Genomic DNA, 19891 nt, shown 5'->3' with positions numbered 1-19891 from the left:
AAGATAAAAGTCCAAAATTCAAGGTCCAAATTATCTTTTGGAAAAAGCAAGATTCAAAAAATCATTACGAAAAAAAAAATAAGGAATTTTCTATAACAAAAAGTATTTTTAATAATATTTTTATATTTATTAATTTGGAGATATTATTAACTTTTCCCCCTTAACCAAGTGTCATCTTTTTTAGAAATCCAAATATGGTCATCTTAAATAAAATGGATGGTTATAGGGCAGTGATCCATAACCTTTTAATCACTTAGCCCCTTGATGTATTTTCTTTTTTGAGGGAACATCTAACTTTGGCTGGATATTTGAGTCTAGCATTTTTTATTTTGAAACATTTTTAGGACATTTTTTTTAATAGACAACTTTGGAATTTTTGATGACATTCTTAGATTTTTTTTTTTTTTTTTTTTGATAATCTCGCTGAGCCCAAGCCATGTACTGGGGATCACTGTTGTAAGAGTGAATTTTCATTTAACTAAATTAAAAACTTGATCCAATATTCACGAATAGAGAGTTAGTTACATTTACTACTAAATCAAAAACTTGATCCAATCTAGCAGTACCGGTCAAAGCTATTGTGGGTTCCTATGCGAAACATATGGCTATGGGCCAAAATCCCAATATTAGTAAATATAAAAAGGGTGTCCGCAGGATTATATAGATATTTTTTTATGGAGGGAGTTTTGGAATTTTTGGAGAAAAATTTCCAAAATTCATAGCTATTGTCAGAAAAATTAAATTTTGGAAATAAAAAAACAAACTCAAATATTAAATTTTCTAGAAAAAAGCAAAACTTCCTTAATTTGGGGGTTTGGCTACTATATTGCAAACTACTAAACTCTAACCATACGTGACTTTTGACCAATATGTCCATATTTCTTAATATTCAACGAATCAAAGCTATTAAAGGTTAGAAATGGGACTAAACTAATGTTATTTTAAATGTAGTCCTCTTTCCTCTTTATAGCAGTAATTCATTTTCTCGTCTCAAAATCAAATAACAGGCAGCTGATATTAACATTGGTCTTAATTCAGTTAGTCTTAACTTTTAACTTACTCTTAACTTATACAGTATGTCTCGCTCCCTCCTTCTCCTCGCCTCCTTTACAAATCCCATCTCTACTAACAACTCCCCATCCATTCCTCAGTTTTACTTTTTGTCCTTAAAACAGGAGAGTACGCTGGATTATATTCACATATATTTTTATTTGATTTTATTTATTATTTTTTTTTTTGGGGGGGGGGATTTTTTTGTAAAATTTTTAAACATTAAATTAAATTCTGAGGATTTTTTTTTTTTTTGAAAAATCAAATTAAATTTCAAATATCTTTTGCAAAAAATATTACTTTAAGAGAGAATGAGTAGTGGGCGCACTTAACCCTTAAGTATACCACAATGCAGACTACGGGGTGGACATCTCTGGTTTAGGTAATATTTTATTATTAACTATTGTATAACTTTAGTGTTGCCTCTTGAAATTAATATTCAAACATGATACGTGGATATTCTGTTTTCTATGATTACCATACTTTATATTGTTTTTGAATTAATCAAGGCTGCAATTTCTGCTCACACCTAGAATTTTTTTTTTCTTTTCTTTTTTCAACAACTCTACTGATTAGAACAAAGACTAAGCCTTGAGCAGAGGGGAGATTTAAAATTTAAACTATAATATATTATTAATAATAATTTTCTCAACAAGGAGAAGTTAGGTATTAAAATGATTTAAATTTGTATACATACATCCGGCTTTGACCAACCAACTAAGGCTTAAATTACAAATTAATTATCTCAATATAGGCCATACATTTTAACTAGAGTGTTCCATGTTAGCTTGATTACAAGTTGATTTTCAACAAAGACACCTTTTGTATGAAGGTGAAATGCCATTAAGAGTGTTAGTTTTTTTTTTGTTTTTTTTCAACTCCAAAAGTGTATTACAATTTATTTAAATCATAGTCAAAGTAAGATTCTCTACAAATGTTTACCGCTATCAAGGGCGCCCACAGAATTATCCTACATAGTATTTGGCATGTATTTTTCTTATGTTACCCTGAATTGCCGTTGTCTCGTGAATAAACCATACTTTTTACTTACTCCTTCACGGCTCTCTATTTATTCCTAAATTGGATACGAGCTATATTACGTTCCACCTTAATACATAATAGAATTAAAATAATTTACGTCTGTCTGATGTTAGTCCCGCTTAGAAAAACAATGATAAAAACGCATTTATTTCAAAAACGGAGACAAATACAGACTTTACAAATGAATAAAAGTTGTTCAGTTAAGTTGCATACATAGATCTATGTTTCATTCTGATCGGACAAGATTCCTAAGTTCTGGAGGGCAAGTTTATTTTTTCACTAATAAGTTGATTTTTTTTCATAAAACAAGATCAATTCCCCGTGTCTCAAAGTTTATTTAAGGTATGTGTTGTCGATTCTAAAATGTACCAAAAAAGTTAAAAATTCAAAAAACGACTTATTGTACTAGCGGACAAAAGAGAGAACGTATATTAAGAACAAATTAAAAAAGAAGGTTTTACTATAGAAATTTACCTATTTAGATCATTATAGTTTATAGAAGATCGTTTTAGTTTATAATTTTAACATAAACAAACTAAATATAACTAAAATCTTTTTAATTGGCTATCTTGTTCGTGCAAATATATATATATTTTTTTTAATGTTTTTTTTTTTTGGGGGGAATTGTTTGTTTAGCAATTAAAAGAAACAGAAAATGAACGTGGTAATCCTGACAATTTGAAGAATGTTTGAAAGAAGAGCAGCTCATCACGTTATATAAGATCAGCTGCAAGCAGTCGTGAGAGGAAGGCAATAAACACAAATCCAACCCCGTATATGAGAAGAACATGCAGGTAGAAATTACTTCTTAAGTAGATCCTTAATTCTTCTCCGAGTCCAACAAGGACTTACACATATAAGTCACGAGTAAACCCTTATGATTAATTTCTGCCTTTCTTAAGCACAAACACGAGTTATTACTATTAGAGAGATGTTCTTTCTTCAAGAATTAAATGATAATAATAACCACTTTGAAAAAATAAAAAAGTATATCCAGATAGAAAACTGGAAAATACCACTCCCGCTTTTTAGAACACATTTTATACACATCAAGTCCTTGCTATATATATGCGGAGTAGGATTTGCAGTGATGAAAATCCAGTGTAGAATGGGGCATGTTAAAAAAGGAAACCCAAAATCAATATGGTAACCCTGACAATTTGAAGAATGTTTTGGTGGAGAGGAAGAATAATTCTCATGACGCTTCATTAGATCAGCTACAATCAGCTGTGAAAAGGGAGGAAGGAGAAAAGGATATAAAAAAGCACATTTGCTAGAATTACTCCTATGTCGATCTTCAGTTCTAATCTGAGTCCGATAAGGACTTACAATTATAACTCCGCAACAAATCCTCAGACTAACGCTCTGTCCTTTATGGACACACACGAATGTTCAATTTGGTTTTGAATACAATTGAATCTATTTAGGAAAGGATCTTCACATGTCAGGAATTAAAAAACAATGACAACTGCTTAGGAAAAGAAAATTAATTTTTCAGATTACCAATTACAAAAAAAACAGGCCAGCTAAAAATACAACGGATTTTGAACACTTGTGAAAACACATGACACTTTTGTAGATTTCCGTGAAATACATAAGTACTTGTTTAGTTCATTCTTTGATTCAAAAATTAAAAACAAGATCCACGCCAATATTAGTAAGGTTTAAAAGTTTCTACCATATATGATAAATAGTGATATAAATCGTGTGTATTTTGGGCATGTTGTAAAAAAAGAAACCGAAAATGAACACGGCAACCCTTACAAATTGAAGAATGTTTTGTCATGGCATTTCTTTAGATCAGCTGTGCCGAGGACGGAGGGGGAGAAGGAAATAAACAAGTACATTGGCAATTACTAGGATGTCCATCCTCAATTCTACTTTCAGTCCAACAAGGACTTACAATTATAACTCCATAACAAATCCTCAAGGTCTTCTATGAGCACACACAAATGTTCAATCACGTTTGGAATGTAGTAGGAAAGGAAGTTCCCTACTCAGGAGTTAAATAATAATGACAACAGTATAGAAAAATACAAAATTCATTTTTCAGAATACCAATTAAAAAAATACAAACAAGTTACATCACTGATGATAAATTTTTCATTTTGAGTTTATGGTGGAGCTCTGTCTTATAATGAACAAACGAATCACGAGTTTTTTTACCCAACAAATTCATGGAAATAAGCCAATGTTAGTTAATCTTTAGTTTTCCTAATAATATTGTCAAAAAAGAGCCCTTTTAAGTCGTGGGCCCGGTGCCATACAAATTTAATCCATCTACTTTGCTCCGCTCCTAATTGTTTGAAATAACCTTTTACTACACATTTTAATTAATATATTGATTTATAAGAGTCCTTAATGGAAAATGAATGCCCCCCTCCCCTCCCATATACTGTTCTCTCAGCTACGCCCTTAAGAAACTACATGTCTGATGAGTTAACATTGCCAGCTTCAGCATAGTTTAACAGTCAACACTGTCATCGAGACGTCCCTAAATAAAACAAAATAGTCAACTTTTAATACATAATAATTAATATATTTTGCAGGTACATAATATATTACACCGTATAAAAAATCGATATATAGGCATGAAAACAAAATATAAATCTGAGTGTATAAACATAAAGTAGAATATAATTACATATTATTTCTTAAATTTCTTTTTATGTAGTTTAAGACAGGAAATAGAGCAAAATCTATAGTCTTCATAAGAAAATGGTATTTTCCCAGTCAAATCTGATCCACACTCAAAGCAACGTACGTTACTACCATAGAGCGTTTGTCCATTGTTCGATTGAGCCAGCATGCGTTTTTCAGCAGCAATGGCTCGTTTCTCACGATCTGAAAGAGCAAGGAAACGATCTTTTTCATCCTGTTCTGCCTTCAGCTCCAATTCCTGCTTTTTAACTTCCTTGTCCTTTTCTTTCTTAGCTGCTCTTTGAGCCCTTTTCTTCTCAGCCTTTTTAGCAGCCTGTTCTTTCAAACTTTCTTCACTTGTTGGAGGTGGAATTAGGGATTTTTTGTAATCATATTTATCAGGGAATTCCCCACTAAAGTTTCTATACACATTTCGAACTTCCTTATCTGGACATAGTAAATATGGGACTTTTTTGAACTTATTTTTAAGACTAGGATCAGCTCCTCTACTCAATAATAGTTTAATTACCCCTTTATGACCACGCTTCGTGGCTATATGAAGGAGTGTAGTACCACTTACTATCTGAGAATTGATAAAATTCGGGAAACTATCAAGAACTTCATCGATAACTCCGACATTACCTGACATACACGCAGTAATCAATTCATTTTTTTCCGTATCATCATGTACCTTGATTTCATATTCATTCAAGTCCAGAGTTGATAGTTTACGAAGATCATAGTCTATTCCTACCTCTTCTTCCGATGAAGACCCCTGATTAAGAATATCGTTGACTATATTAGGCAAGGGACGTTCCTTGATTTCTCGAGACTTGGACCGTCTTATACGTTTTGGAGTTTTCTTTTTACGCCATCTTTTAGAAGATATTTCATCATTGTCATTTCGATGCACCCGACATGTGAACAAATGCTCTCTTACCCTTGTAATTTCTTTAAACGTTGCTCTTCTTGTAGGAAAAGGAATTGTTTTAACCTTGGTGTTTTTCTTTAGATGGCAAATTGGAGAATCCTTGCCAAATAAAATATGTAAGTTACTTGATGATGAGCGGTAGAATATCAAGAAACATCTCTCCAAATCGTTCTTCCAATTTAAGAGTATATCTTGAACTTTTTTAGCATGAGATAGTTCGTTATAACGTCGCAATGAAGAACCAGCAGACTTGTGGTGTCGACCTTTATTATCAGCACTAGATTGTGAGCCTCCTTGTTTCTTTCGAACTGTATATGAATGAAATGTTTTATGGTGATTAGAAGTACCATTAGATTCAAAGATTGCACCAGCGAAGTGTCCACCACCGATCATTAATACAGCAATGACGGGAGGATCTATTTAGATAAATGATAATAATGCTTTTGTTTTAATCAAGGTTCATTGAAATAATATCTTTCGTTTTTTACAATAACATAATTAGAGTGTGGTGAGGTCAAACGGGATTGTCTTTTCGTTTGAGGCTTATCACAAGAAATTGAGTCGACTTTTCAAATGTTGCATGTTTACTTTTTAGCATTCAAGGTCTGAACCATCAATTGCAACTAGGTATTATTGATTTAGAAAGAAAAAAAAGCAATTAAAGAAAAAATGTAACAAAATATTCCGTGTACAACTAAAATAAAAATTGATAACTATTCAAAAACCATCTTTACCTATGTTTATGCTTAACTTTTTGTGAAAAAGTCCATTTAAACAAAAGGAATTATGATCAATTTTTTGATATTAATACATTAATTTAATTATACTTATATTAAGCCCATTGGACCTCACATTACAAAAAGGGATTTTTTGGGTAGCCTAATGTAAATAGGAAAAAATCCTTATCCTAAAAGTATAATATTTTTTTGTATTAAATGAGCCTTCATAAAAAGTTCTAGCAATTGTTTTAGGAATTTTAATCAGGATACTTTTTTTTTTGTTAATATTTTTAAAAGTATATATTGCCACATAAAATAGAATAATATAAATAAGCTTGATATCCTGTAGTATGAACTACATTTAAGTGTTCAAGTGAAGATTTTATAATTTTTGAAAGTGACCATATGACCCTACCCTATCCTTTTATTAAAACAACGGCATTATCAAAATAATTCCAACTTTTTAAGGGTAAAACATAGTCCTCATCCTGAAAGATCGTCTTAAAAACGCTGAGTCTAAGACCATCTCCATTCACAAAGTGATATCGAAGAGTATCATTACTCACAATCCCTTCTACTCTTTCATCCTCACTCTCCGTTTCTGAGGCAGATATACTGGATATTTCTGAGAGTTCGTCAAAAGCCTCTTCGGAAATGGGCTTATAAGAACTTAGTACAAGCTTCTTTTTCAGATTATAGCGATGAAAGTCAGACTTAAAATGCTCTTTTTGAGTCTCGTGATCCTCAAAGCTTGAAATGACACAGGATAGGCAACCATTTCCTTTTACTTGAGACGTACTGATGTCTTCTTCTTCTTCATCATCATCATCGTCGGATGATGATGATAACTCTGGTGTCTTCGAGATTTGTTCTTCTTTTTTCTTTATTCCCCAAAGGTGTTTTTTTATGGAATTAGGGTCTAGGATACTGAAAAACTTGGGTGGCTTTGAGTCAGAAGAAGCCATATCAATGACGATATTACAAGAACTATAATTGATAATCAGATACTCAACTACCACTGCTCACTGTCCAATCTATAGATCAGCATATAATAACTATTAACTAACTATTCGTCTCCCATAAATAATAAAATGTAGTATTTTGGAGTATGTGGAATAAATGAATCATGAACGATAAAGGACTTAACAAAACCTCTCGTGTCCGTATATTTTTTTTTATTAAATACGTCATTTTCCTTAATATTTTTTATAGTGATGGGACGATTAATCGGAATCGGGTTTTCTTATCAGCATATGAAAAATAATGATTCATTCGCGATTTCGATTCTTATGTATTATTATTTATTACTGATATTTAACTATTTGTTACTTTTCTAAGCTATGAAAAAAAATTATTAAATATAACCGTCAAGATATAAAAAAAGACCATTAGAATTTATTACTTGAGTTTATAAATTTCATAAATATTGTAATAAAATAGTTTATGATAAAAAATGCTCGAAAACTTTGAACAAAAACAAACTAAACATGAACGAAAGGGTTCTAAATATTGTTATTTTAGGGGAATACGTTTTGTAAAGGGATATAAGAAAGGTCACTTTTGAAAAATTTGCATTTTGAAAGTTTGCCGTGGTATAACTCTCCCTGGAAAATTCGCCTTAGGAAAAACTCTTTGGTCTGAAGAATCGCCTCCCTTTATTTAATTTAAATATAATTGACATTAAATAATGGAAGGCAAATTTATTTTATCAATTGCAATTCTTAGCTATTTAGGTGAAAATTATATTTTTTAACTCTTATTTAAAATATTAAGAATCGGCATCAGGATTTCTTTTTGGAATCGTCCCATCACTAACTATTTACTTTACGTTATTTCCCGTCCTGTGGAACTACTCGGATGCCCCATATATAGGATAAGTATGAATTAAACACATTGTAATTGTTATAATATATCATCATGTTGCGAAATTATAATTTTAGAGGATTATGAGGTCTGAAGATAAGGATTATAATTATAAATCATGAAATAAAGCAAATACTGTATTCAACTGTGTAGAACTAGTATAGTTCGATATAAAGCCTCTTAAAATTGTGATGCCATGCGCCAACGGTTCTAATATTTTGAGAAAACAGCAATAATTGAGAAATATAAAATAAGAAATAACTTAATTTTATTCTCTTAAAATAATTTTCCTATATCTATACCTTAACAATATACAATGATAGAATGTACAATCGACCATTTGTCACTTGTTAGTATTAACCCTCCTGACTGATTAAATTCCATACTTTATTAAGAGACACGACAAATACAGAAATGTCATCCCCTGAGGACAGTTCACCATTACTCATTTCCCAATATAATTCAGGCATCTTATCTCCTCTAGCACAATGAACTAACTCCTTAGCCATTTCCATTTCTGAAATGTCTGTTCCTTGAGTATCTTTAAAGTAAGTGTAAACATCTTCAAGAGAAAGTACGTCCCATAATCCATCTGTACTCATTATGAGAATCCCTAGATTGTTTCTTAAATCCGTAATGGTTACATCTGGCTCAGGAATAAGAAACTCTTTGAGCGGAACATGTGAACATTTTGCAAATAATTGATGATCTCCTATGCTTCTTGTAACTCCAACAGTGGCTAAAAGTCGATTGTTTTTACCTTTACCGGATATGAGGGGTACTAGGTTGATGTCTTCCTCTTTGGCATTTCGAACACTCCATCCACTCATATAAAAATCTTTGTACAATATTGGGGTATCTATATCCGCATGAGTCAAATTTTTACAGCAGAATATATGTCGATTGTACAACTTTTGATTCGTCTCTGGGTGCAATAATAAATCTGGATGGTGATAAGCTATACGCTGTATTCTGAAAAACATTGTAATCACCATCATAAGTCATCAAAAACATATTTTCATAAGAACCTCTTTCGTTCTGCATTAGGAACGTGATCTTCGGATAGCGGAATTAGATTTGATTCGTGTGGGTAATACACAGCCGCACGGGAATCCCCTGTATTTGCCAAGTATAATTTATCTAGAATAAATAAGGCAACAAGTGATGTTGATCCGCCACTGATACGGTACTTTCTCAAATCCCTTTGTATTAAGCGATCAAAAGCCCATAAGGAAGATTCTAAGGCCCCTATTTCATCAAAATAAATGTTTATATCTATTTATTGCTCTTTTTTTTTATACTTTTGTAAATTATTACCAATGATTAACTCATATAAAGTAGGGACATCGTCTGGTTCTTGATCGAGAGAGGAATTTTGACTTTCTACATCGTTAACACTTGTACCATGGTCTGCACCAACCTTTCTTGTATTGGTATTTGGATCATATTCCATATCAATGATCATATCTAAAACATCCTCCAGACTCTGTTTAACAACAAGGTGCAATTCCTTTGAGGCCTTAACAGAAGTTCCAGGTCCTCCATGCCCATCAAAAAGACCAATGAAAAAGTAAGGAATAGATATCCCCCGATTTGCAGAAGTTAATTTTCCATGTAGAATACACGCCTCATCTTCATTGTATCTGGATTTACCAGCATTAACACATTCTGCATATCCCACGTCAGCCAATAAAGTTATCCTTGGTGAAATTATTTGCCTGATCGAGTTGTCTAGAAAAGACGCTGTTTCCTCCATGGAATAGCCTAAATGTTTAATTAGTTAAAAAATGCAATCAACAGGATATATTTATAATTATAAAAATATATCGACCTTCTGTAACAAAGTCTGGTCGTTGATATGCATGTTGTATAGGGTTTTTGGCGGATTCTGCTTTAGCAATTTCGTAGTTGGAGAGGCCATCACTTTGATATTTAATACTGTTTCGTCGGGCACTTCGTCTTTTCAAAATTTTACCAAACATTGTATAAGGAGGTAATAAATATCGTTATATTCATGAATAACAACTATTTGAAATCTGTTGAGAAGCTGAAATGTTTGTCAAAGAAGACTTACACTCTCGTTATTCAACAAATTATTTCTACAATAATTTATTCTACATTAATCCAATAAAGGTTCTTTTTTTTTCTCTTCCTAAAAATACCTAGGATAAATCTAAAGTCATTTTTCATGATTAGATCATAGAAAAATTAAACTGGGAAGAATCTAGACAAAACTAAACAACTAGTTTCATGTGATGTTATCGTTGTAGATGTCGGTCATTTTGAGGGCCTGAACACCCAAGTTTTATAACAATAAATCCCTTTTTTCTTTCATTAATATTGAGGAAAATAGTGAACTTTTAATTATGTGTCAAAACGGTACCAAAAAATGAAAGGAATTAAATCTTACTGTCGTATAAAAAATATATCCCTTTAATGCCTAGTTTTATCATGTTTGTATGTGACCCTAAAATGTATTCAAAATATGTAATTACATCGTTCAACAATCTTATTTCCATAGCAGTCTAGACAATAAATTAACTATTACAGTGGAAATAATAAGATACTTCTCACTAATTATCCTACTTTTCTTATCTCTAATATATCAATAAAACCAAAAATTGTACAAATTTAGCCATTTCATAGGGACTTTTAGTACCTATTACTTTGATTTTAATCAAATAATATCAGTGTTTATCATTCAAATCAAGTAGTATTCAATGCTGGTATTAAGTCTTCTTTTTTTTATTCATAAATCCATTTGATAAAGTTACATTAAGATTGAATGGAAATTTGTTCATTTTATCTTGTAAAAACAGCAACTTTGAGCATCTAAGTTGTTGTCTCCACCATCATAATTTATATAATATATTCTGTTCATTAATATATAAAATGAAAGCTTGCGTGATCTTAAAAGGATTATGGTGACATCATTTCATTAAATATATTTTGAAAGAATAATATGTAGGGAAGACTTGACTAGATTGTCAACCTTATTCATATATATTATATATATATTTAAATAGTTGCTTTTACCTTGTTCAAACTAAAAATTTGGCTAATATAAAAAATAGCAAGAATTAATTAAGTTATTGATAATAAAACTCTCGGGTGTGTATCCCCATTTAGCAATTACTCGTGTGTTATTGCTGGGTTACATTAAATATAATATGCATAACAAAATCATCAAAAGATTAACGATTTTTAACAGTTGTCAACCATCACATAGTCATAAATAAAATATAAAATTGTATGGATAGTTCCATGTTCTACTTCCTTCTTAATGAGAAAAATGGATTTGTCATACTTTTTGGCTCGGTCTTCCCTACCAAGTTCAAAATAAAAAGAGGGAATCCTGCGTTCAATTGCTCTGTCTATTAATTAATTAAATTACGGATCATGACTTCGGAGAAAACTTTGGAGGAAGTCAACAACCTACTACGTATCGCCAAGTTAGACCCTGATGAATTACTCCCAATGACACACATCCTTAATTTTAGCGAGGATATGCTTGATCCACACGAGTACAAACTCGTTCATGTACCGAAGGAGTTTGTGGGTAAGTTCCGGTCGTTTCGAAGGCATATAGTTGATCATTATATTAATGAACTAATTCTTTAGATACGATGGTCTTATCTGGTGATGATGGGGGTGAATCCCTCGTAATTAGAGGGGTTCCGAACGACTCTGCAGTTCTTTGTACACATAGCACAACGTTTGAGATGAAAGAGGCGGAAACTTCAAATACACTCCTCCTCACGCCCAACATTGGACCACCATTACAAGAAGATCAAAGAACCTTAGAAAATGTACCTGTTTATGGATCTTTTAATCGCTATTTTGAACTCACACCCATTAAACCCCGACTCAAAAGATTGGAGGAGCTCCTCCTTAAATCTCCTTTTTCTGCCACAAACAAAAGCGAAGCTGTAGGATATTCTTTCGTCGAACTATTAAACAAGTGTGTCTAATTCATAAACTGTCATTACTTATTATTTTACTCCTTATTCCAGTGTGCAAGCCTCAGAAAGTCAATTAAAAGAAGGTTTGAAGTCCATTCATGGTGTTGAAATCAACAAAAAGTGGTACGTACTTGATGAAGACTATCTCATGAAAACACTTACTCTTATTTACAATTTAATTGAAGAAAAATCTTGGAAGGAATCCACTCTCCAATTGGAGGAGACAATTTCAGTCCTCTCTGAAAATGAACCTGAGAGTACATTGAGGCAAATCATTGATTATTATGCTCCAGGCGAAGGAGATATTAGAGTTATGAATGAGGATCTCATTTGTAGATTTTACGGCAAATATATATTAGTCTCCGGAACTAATTTTGATCTGGATGAATTTATGAAGGTACTTACTAATTTAATTCATAGATTAATAATTATTAAAAAAAACATCAACACCTCATACTCGATAATAGATTTGGCAAGACTCTGTTCCTGAAGGATTTCAAACGAGTAAGCATCAGTTAGAAGGACTTGCTCTGATCAACAATTCCACAATACGATCCTTTCCTGAAACGAGTTTACCGCATGAGATTCAATCCAGGCTGGATGTTTTGTTTCGAGTTAAGGAAAAGTGGTCTATGGAGGAAATCAAGCCTTATGTTGTCTCGTTGTGTACTTTGAAGCTCAATGTAAAAGCTCTTCTTACAAAATACGCAAGGTCCTCTACTCAGAATGGTGTTAAGTACTTTAGTGCCAAACATGGAAAATAGAATATTTATTTATTTAATTCATCTTTTAATTTGTCAATTTAGTTACATCATGTTTTCTAAAATTATATGAATCAATATAGCTCTTAGGTAATGCAGAGTCGGTTATCTCTTAATTACATAAGATATCATCATTTTTTGAGAAATATTATTATGATTGATAAATATCCAACTATTAATTACATAATCTTAAAATTATTATCATAATCTTGGGAATAGGGTTACAATTAATTTTTTGACCAGCAGGCTAATTATTCAAAACTTAAAATATTCATGTGCACTTCTTGTTTTTATTATTCGCAAGGAGTTTGAATCCAAATTTTAGTACTACCTTGGGCGTTGGTGTGTGGCATCTCTCCATTGATTATTTGAGTAAGAAATGTCTTTCACACATAATTAGTCTTGATTTTTGTAATATATAATAGTTACTTAAGCATTTTGGTCCAAAAACAAAAATCATGGATTTATTCTTATATAATTCATTATAGATATATAAAATAGAGTGAATTACACTGATTCTTTCTGATACACTTTTTAAAATTTGTTAGATAGATAATGAATGAAAATCTTAGGAACGGTTATGAAGGATGGTATTAAGGATGAAAGCCAATTATTGCCTCGTATATATAAAATATTTTTAATTGAAAACATATCTCCTGTTATTGTACCATTCAAGTCCGTTATTTCATATTTCCTTGCCAAAAAACTTGTAAATAGAATTTTCCCTGTTAATTGAATTTTATTAGGATCTGATGCTAATTTGACGATTGCCATCCCCGTGAACTCTGTTGATTCTCCGTTTTCAAACATTCTTTTTCCAGATTTTTTTGCTTTGGGATTTTCTAGAATATGAAACATATAAATGTTAGAAAATTAAATGTATCTTTGATATAGCATGCGTGTTTACGAACCCAGAACCCTATTTGTTATCTCCTCAGTTTTCACCGGACCTGGCCAAACAGAAACCATTGTCACATTCTTTTTTTTAAGTTCTACAGCACAATCAGCAGCCATTCGATCACATGCTGCCTTACCAATTCCGTAAGGTACGTTAAATAAATACGTGAGTCCACCAGCAGAGCTGATGTTCACAATCAGACCAGTTCTATTTTCTACCATGATTCTTTAAATACACTCAGTCATAAATCAGTTCGTCCTATCTTTTGAGAATGAGTTGATTAAAAGAAAAAGCCTACCTTGACCCATATACAGTACAAAGATAATGATTCCTCAAACCAACACCATTGATTTTATCCCACATATCAGGAGTTGGACATTCATAAAAAGGTTTTGCCATGCATTCATTTATGATCCCAACTCCAGAATATGCGTTGTTTACTAACAAGTCCAACTGACCCTTTTGTTCATTTTTAACTCTTTCGAAGAACTGTTCCACATCCAGGTCATTGTTGTGATCTAACTGAACAGGGATTGGAGATCCTCCCCTCTCTTTAATTTCACTGGCTGTCTTTTCCAATTCATTTTTTGATCTACCAGTGATATAAATGGTTGCTCCGGCTCCTCCAATTTGATGTGCTATCCCTTTCCCAATGCCTCGAGACGCCCCTGTTACAATAGCAATCTTTCCCTTCAAGCTCATATTCTAATAATGTTATCAATTATAGTATTATAATGCAAATGAGTTCATATTGTAGCTATTAACTAATTTCGTTCTTAAAGCAAAGGTATATCTTGTTCGTAAAATACAGTTTGTACTCTTTAGTAGAGAATTAACAAACCACATAATTTTTTATAACTATGAACGTTTATTTACATAAATTATTAATTAAGAATGTATTCCTATCAAATATAGTGGCAAAATTTTAGTTAAGATGCTTGTAAAGTAAATAATCTGATAAGTAATGAACTTGTCATTGAATTTGTTATATAACTATGAACTATATTTTAATATTGTTAATGACGTATCAATGACTTTTTAATATATTATTTTGTTTTACCTCATGAAGATATGGAGTACATCTCAGGTACCTAGTAAAGGATCGAACCAACAGAGAAATACCTTTTATACGTACATATTTGGGAAGAAAATAATTAATTCACGTATAATTGTTAAAATAGTTAAATACCCATGATTTTTTTTATTTATAATTATAAAAATGAGGGATAGTATAAACTGTATACTGGGAATAAATTTCAGAGTTGACTGTTGAGTAATAGTCACATAGGGAAGACCAGAGCAGGTTCACAAAACTGTAGTCTTCTATCGGCTATATAATGAATAATGATTAATAAGTTATTAACTAAGTAGTGTTGAATCGGTCCAACGACTGATTACCATTTGTCTTCTTCTTTTTTTAACGGTCCTAGCAATCTTTATTGCTATTCTTCAGTCATAGTTAGGATTGAATAAAATAAAAACGAAAAAAATAATAAATGATAGCTAGAACAGTATAATCATAACTTAGAGCTACACACCTCCTACTTTAAACTTCAGGTATCTTGCAAGTATTTGCTAGTTCCAAAATACCTGAAATTTATAGTTTTTCTTTTACAGGGAGGTTATGTTGAACAGCTGAAAGGGCATAGTTAATAATAACGTGATTTTAGCTGTTGTAGTTACCATAAAAGACCGATAATAAGGACCGTTCCTAGGACAGACAAATTTTATTAGTCTGTCCAAGGGATAAGACTGCATTCTTTTTAGACCAATCCGACACTAATCATAGAGCCACAATAGAAACAGGACAACTATCCCTCGTCTTGTAACCCCCCGAGCAATTACAGCCTACCTTTTCACTCCCACAACTATTTACGATGATTCGACTTTGACTGTAAAGCTAATTTATAATGAACTCAAGAAAAGCTTTTACAGTGTAGACTTTATATTATAATTATGGACTTGAAATGTCTGAAATTAGTTAGAAAGAAATTTGGAGTTGAGACTAGATTTGGACTTCCCCCCCCCCCTTCTTATTATCACTGCATGCAAGATATAACCTCTTGAAGTATTTCATATTGATATCCATTACATTATTTCGCCACATTTAAGGAGTTTATTGGTCAATCAATACTTTGGACCTTCACAGGCTCACAAAATTGTAGGATAATTCTGTTTGATTTTGAATAATTTAAAATAATACATATATTAAAAATTAGATATAATTAACCTATTTAAGTATATTTTATTTTATATTCATACTCTAGTTCATCGTATTTAAGGAGTTTAATTGTATTTATTTCAATATTAAAATTTTGATGATTTGGTGAACATACACATGATAATGCCACTTGACTTATAAATATAGAATATCATATTCTCATAGGGGTCTTGTACATATTCTGAATATGTACAAGAGCCCTAGAACCGTGGATGTCCAAAAGGGGTTTCGCTGTTATAAAACAGTTAAGTAAAAAAAAAGTTAAGAAAACCCCTTTTTTATTAATATTATGGAAAATAGTTGCTAATGGATGCCAAAATGAGACCAAAAAATAAAATGACTTAAACCTTACTGTCGATAAAAATGTGATCCCTCTATTACCTAGTTTTATTATATATGACCCTAAAATGTATTGGAAACATGCTATTGCATCGTTATAAAATCTTATTTCTTTGCTGTAGATCCAAATTAACTATTATAATCAAAAGAATAGATAGCCCTCCAACAAATGCTCAATTTTACTCTCTGTTTTTCATGATCACACTAACGCGTAGCGACTCAATATTTAGATTATCTCTACTCAAGAATAATAATAACTATTGATGAAAATGGGGTGTATTTTGGCTATGTTAAAAAAAGAAACCGAAAATTAATATGGCCAATCTATTAATTTGAAGAATATTTTTGGAGAAGAGCAGCTTAGCTGTCATGACGTTTGATTAGATCAGCTGTGATAAGGGAAGAGAAGGAGAATTGGCAAGAATTACTCAGATGTGGATCCTTAATTCTACTTATTGGTCTAGCGGTTCCGGTTCTTGAACCACTGGAACTGACAAAGTCGAACCGAGACCGCAATATATTGCTTATCGGTCTCGGTTCTCCTGCTTTTTGTTTCTATATTCAATATATGAAAAATAAAAAATAGATTAACTTTAATCTATAAGCCAACTTTCTGAGTTTTTTTGTCCAATTGCGGCGTTTCCGATGATTTTTTTACGTCGCCAGGGTGATAGAGTTGTATTTGAGTTCCGAATAGTTATGAGCTTCTTATGAATCTGGAAAAGTGGTTTTAGGCACCAAGTGGTGTAAATAAAAGAGGGAAGGGGAATATTATGGATCCATACCCAAGCATGTGGGGCCTTATAATATGAGAACTATAATATTTCTTAAGCCAGGGTTTCTCTAACTTTACTATGCGAAGCCCCCCACCCCCATCATTTATATTTTTTTAGCTGAGGCCCCCTTTATACGAAACATGAGTACTGTGTATGTGTAGACTGAAAGCAATCCTCAATTCTCCACCTTCCTCCCCTCCTTAGCCTTCCCTCACGGCCCCATATTCAAAACCATTGCCTTAAGCAACCTTAGTTTTTGGGACCCCTGCTGGAAACTTGGGGCACTTTGCACTCTGCATATAAGGTAGCTGCGGCCCTGTTTGTATCTAATATCATTTGATGGGCCCGAATTTTCTATCGAAGAACTTTGTTTTAAGTGCATGTTACCAAACTGAGCTTGTATAAAAAAGAACCAAGACCGCAACTGTTGAAATGAAAGAACAGAGACCGGGACCTATAGAAGCTGAGCCGGGAAGTAGGAGGAAATGAAGGCCACTATTCAGGAGTTAAATAATAACTACAACAGCTAAGGAAAACAAAATTCATTCTTCAGATTACCAATTCCAAAAAAATGGGCAAGTTAAAAAATACGCACACATAACTAATAACAGCTTCATTTTTTAAAATATGAAGTAATGACTAGGGATGGGATTTTTGTAAGAGCGTGAGGCGAAGGTGGGAGCAAGACATATGGTGTTACGAAATTAAGACCCTTGTGTAGCTGCTTGTTATAGGATTTTGGAATGAGAAAATGAATTACTGCATTAAAGAGGAGAACCTTCTACATTTAAAATAGCATACGTGCGTGTAAAACATTATAATTGTATTTAAACTCATTACACAGATTCCTTCTTTAGTTATGAGTAATGGCAAGTCTAAAGTCACATTCTGTCGTGTCTTGACGAGGTGTGTAATACACAATCTACAATAACAGGGAATCCAGGACGACCGATATAACAGCCGGATATTACCAGGACGACCTTTGAGGAGTAACGTGGAGGAATAATGTAAAGGTAGATATATAAGGAATAAGTATATCTATATTATCTTCAAGTACATAGACTAAAGACTTTAGAAATATAGACTTCTCCGACGTCAACAATACTGACAGGGTATTTATACTAAGATTAATAAAGCAAGTACTTTACATATGAATTTATAGTTGATAATATTGTAGAGAAAAACGCGTGCAAGGAGGAGGGGAAAAAAATACATATGGTATCATTGTTTAAAATACTGATGTGATTATCATCTGCCTGCTTTATTATGATTTTTGAGGGTATAACGAATGTATTTATTAGCAAAATGTTTAATCAAGATATACTACGTATAATTGACTTCGACGTTTTTTATCCGTTACAGTAGATTTGAAAACGTCACACTCCATGAAATTGTAATTCATTATGAACCATATTCTCAGAATAGCTAATGAAACAGCAAAGGAGAGTATTCCGAAGTATATTTGAAGTTCTAAGTTTAAAAAAGAAGGCTTTAATTAAATATAATCTACATACTAAAAAATAAACCATTAAACATTTAAGTTAAATATACAAAATTAAACAATTAAAATCATATAACTATTAATAATAATAAATTATAAATACAGAATATTGAAATAATAGATTGATCCAGATAATTTTTTCTTGTTTTAACATCGGAATTCAGTTAAATATGTCATAACTTTAGGTTGCAATACACAAGCGAGACGTGGAGTTTAATCAAAAAGATAATCACCCCTCTTCTTCATGTGGAAGTTGCTATATACAATTGTGCACAGGATAGATATATCTCTACCGATGAGATCTAACTAATTATTAATAATAAAGTAAATGTCAAAATCATAAAATTAGACAATAAATATACAAATAAAAATTTTTATAAATAAATTCATGGTAAAGATTTAGAGCAAAAGGTAATTATGTAGTAATGTCCGGCGATATTACTCCCTATTAAGAGCATCAAAAAGATTTTCCCCGTTATTTAGGTATGCTTATATAACAACATACTATTATCATGATGGATAAACACATTTGTTAATTATAATGCAACACCCAATGTAACTACCCTCGTTGTTGTGACCATTTAAACAGTTGTTTTTGCCTTTAATGAGTTTTCTGAACACCATTTCTTGGAGCCCATCAACCATAGCTAAGCCTTTAGTGATAAAAAAATAATATTTATTGACTATGTAATATTGGAAAACCTAATTATCATACCCAAGTCTTAAAGCGAAGTAAGTAGTCTCGGACAAACTAGTTGCAAACCATCCAAAGCTACTTCCCCCGTTGTTGTGACCATTTAAGCAGTTGTTTTTGCCCTTTACTGAGTTGTGTATCATAATTCTTGATATGTTAAGCTAAAATAGAATCATATTTTATGGTTAGATTTAAAAAAAAATTGAATACTTACTGTGAGATAGTACAAAATTCAGAGTTCCATTTCGATATTCGTAAATACTTTTTACTGATAACTTGATCATCATTTGGTGTGGATGACTCAAAACATTTTTATATGTATTTCTATATATGACATCAGTACCAACATCCTCCATTAATTTAATGATGGTTCCTCGGGAAGGGATATGTTTACCCTTGTATTTCTCCATAAATTTTTTGAACGTAGATGATTAGCAATGGATAAGGTTATATTACATGCAATAAGCATCGTTGTGAGATCAAAGTTAAAGTCTG

General features: G+C 31.9%; 4 protein-coding genes and 1 long non-coding RNA gene across 6 annotated transcripts; 1 reads left to right on the top strand and 4 right to left on the bottom strand.

Annotated features, from left to right (window-relative positions):
• Positions 1 to 4608: 4608 nt before the first annotated feature.
• LOC121125213 (tRNA endonuclease ANKZF1) lies at positions 4609 to 7567 on the bottom strand. The gene is made up of 2 exons (XM_040720352.2): positions 6842 to 7567; positions 4609 to 6078 (listed from the first exon to the last, which is right to left on the bottom strand). Exons 1-2 carry the CDS (start codon positions 7344 to 7346, stop codon positions 4739 to 4741), a joined length of 1845 nt encoding a protein of 614 aa, XP_040576286.1. The 5' UTR covers positions 7347 to 7567; the 3' UTR covers positions 4609 to 4738.
• Positions 7568 to 8495: 928 nt separating this feature from the next.
• On the bottom strand, positions 8496 to 10271 carry LOC121125675 (protein phosphatase 1H). The gene is made up of 4 exons (XM_040720876.2): positions 10076 to 10271; positions 9562 to 10008; positions 9273 to 9492; positions 8496 to 9216 (listed from the first exon to the last, which is right to left on the bottom strand). The coding sequence occupies exons 1-4, from the start codon at positions 10224 to 10226 to the stop codon at positions 8601 to 8603; spliced, it is 1434 nt and encodes a 477-aa protein (XP_040576810.1). The 5' UTR covers positions 10227 to 10271; the 3' UTR covers positions 8496 to 8600.
• A 41-nt stretch (positions 10272 to 10312) lies between these two features.
• Positions 10313 to 13101, top strand: LOC121125234 (sister chromatid cohesion protein DCC1). The gene is made up of 4 exons (XM_040720379.2): positions 10313 to 11803; positions 11866 to 12205; positions 12258 to 12603; positions 12674 to 13101. The coding sequence occupies exons 1-4, from the start codon at positions 11644 to 11646 to the stop codon at positions 12968 to 12970; spliced, it is 1143 nt and encodes a 380-aa protein (XP_040576313.1). The 5' UTR covers positions 10313 to 11643; the 3' UTR covers positions 12971 to 13101.
• LOC121125235 (dehydrogenase/reductase SDR family member 1) lies at positions 12963 to 15480 on the bottom strand. 2 transcript variants are annotated; one of them, XM_040720380.2, is made up of 6 exons: positions 15264 to 15480; positions 15055 to 15195; positions 14926 to 14987; positions 14164 to 14570; positions 13879 to 14090; positions 12963 to 13809 (listed from the first exon to the last, which is right to left on the bottom strand). In XM_040720380.2, the coding sequence occupies exons 2-6, from the start codon at positions 15056 to 15058 to the stop codon at positions 13502 to 13504; spliced, it is 993 nt and encodes a 330-aa protein (XP_040576314.1). In that variant the 5' UTR covers positions 15059 to 15195; positions 15264 to 15480; the 3' UTR covers positions 12963 to 13501. The 2 variants fall into 2 exon arrangements, with proteins under 2 accessions (XP_040576314.1, XP_040576315.1); XM_040720381.2 differs by lacking the exon at positions 15264 to 15480 and having other exon boundaries at positions 15055 to 15261.
• Positions 15481 to 19179: 3699 nt separating this feature from the next.
• Positions 19180 to 19891, bottom strand: LOC139906529 (uncharacterized). Its single transcript, XR_011782110.1, has 3 exons — positions 19611 to 19891; positions 19418 to 19557; positions 19180 to 19355 (listed from the first exon to the last, which is right to left on the bottom strand). It is a non-coding gene; the product is annotated as an uncharacterized lncRNA (long non-coding RNA).

Source organism: Lepeophtheirus salmonis, chromosome 10 (assembly GCF_016086655.4).
Source record: "Lepeophtheirus salmonis chromosome 10, UVic_Lsal_1.4, whole genome shotgun sequence".
Lineage (NCBI taxonomy): Eukaryota > Metazoa > Arthropoda > Copepoda > Siphonostomatoida > Caligidae > Lepeophtheirus > Lepeophtheirus salmonis.
Note: the sequence above shows the minus strand (reverse complement) of the source record. Positions and strands in the feature narration are given on the sequence as shown.

Bases quoted from the DNA above. Each gene is read 5' to 3' on its own strand.
- LOC121125234 (XM_040720379.2), top strand. From the start codon at position 11,644: ATGACTTCGGAGAAAACTTTGGAGGAAGTCAACAACCTACTACGTATC. The intron at 11,804-11,865 runs GTAAGTTCCGGT...CTAATTCTTTAG, and splicing joins TGTACCGAAGGAGTTTGTGG to ATACGATGGTCTTATCTGGT. The intron at 12,604-12,673 runs GTACTTACTAAT...ACTCGATAATAG, and splicing joins ATCTGGATGAATTTATGAAG to ATTTGGCAAGACTCTGTTCC.
- LOC121125235 (XM_040720380.2), bottom strand. The intron at 14,571-14,925 runs GTAAAACAAAAT...TAACATTATTAG, and splicing joins GTACTCCATATCTTCATGAG to AATATGAGCTTGAAGGGAAA. The intron at 13,810-13,878 runs GTTCGTAAACAC...TTCATATTCTAG, and splicing joins GATAACAAATAGGGTTCTGG to AAAATCCCAAAGCAAAAAAA.
- LOC121125675 (XM_040720876.2), bottom strand. From the start codon at position 10,226: ATGTTTGGTAAAATTTTGAAAAGACGAAGTGCCCGACGAAACAGTATT. The intron at 9,493-9,561 runs GTAATAATTTAC...TTGATGAAATAG, and splicing joins TTTATATGAGTTAATCATTG to GGGCCTTAGAATCTTCCTTA. The intron at 9,217-9,272 runs GTTCTTATGAAA...AATGTTTTTCAG, and splicing joins CCTAATGCAGAACGAAAGAG to AATACAGCGTATAGCTTATC.
- LOC121125213 (XM_040720352.2), bottom strand. From the start codon at position 7,346: ATGGCTTCTTCTGACTCAAAGCCACCCAAGTTTTTCAGTATCCTAGAC. The intron at 6,079-6,841 runs GTTGGAATTATT...TTATCTAAATAG, and splicing joins CTATGTTTTACCCTTAAAAA to ATCCTCCCGTCATTGCTGTA.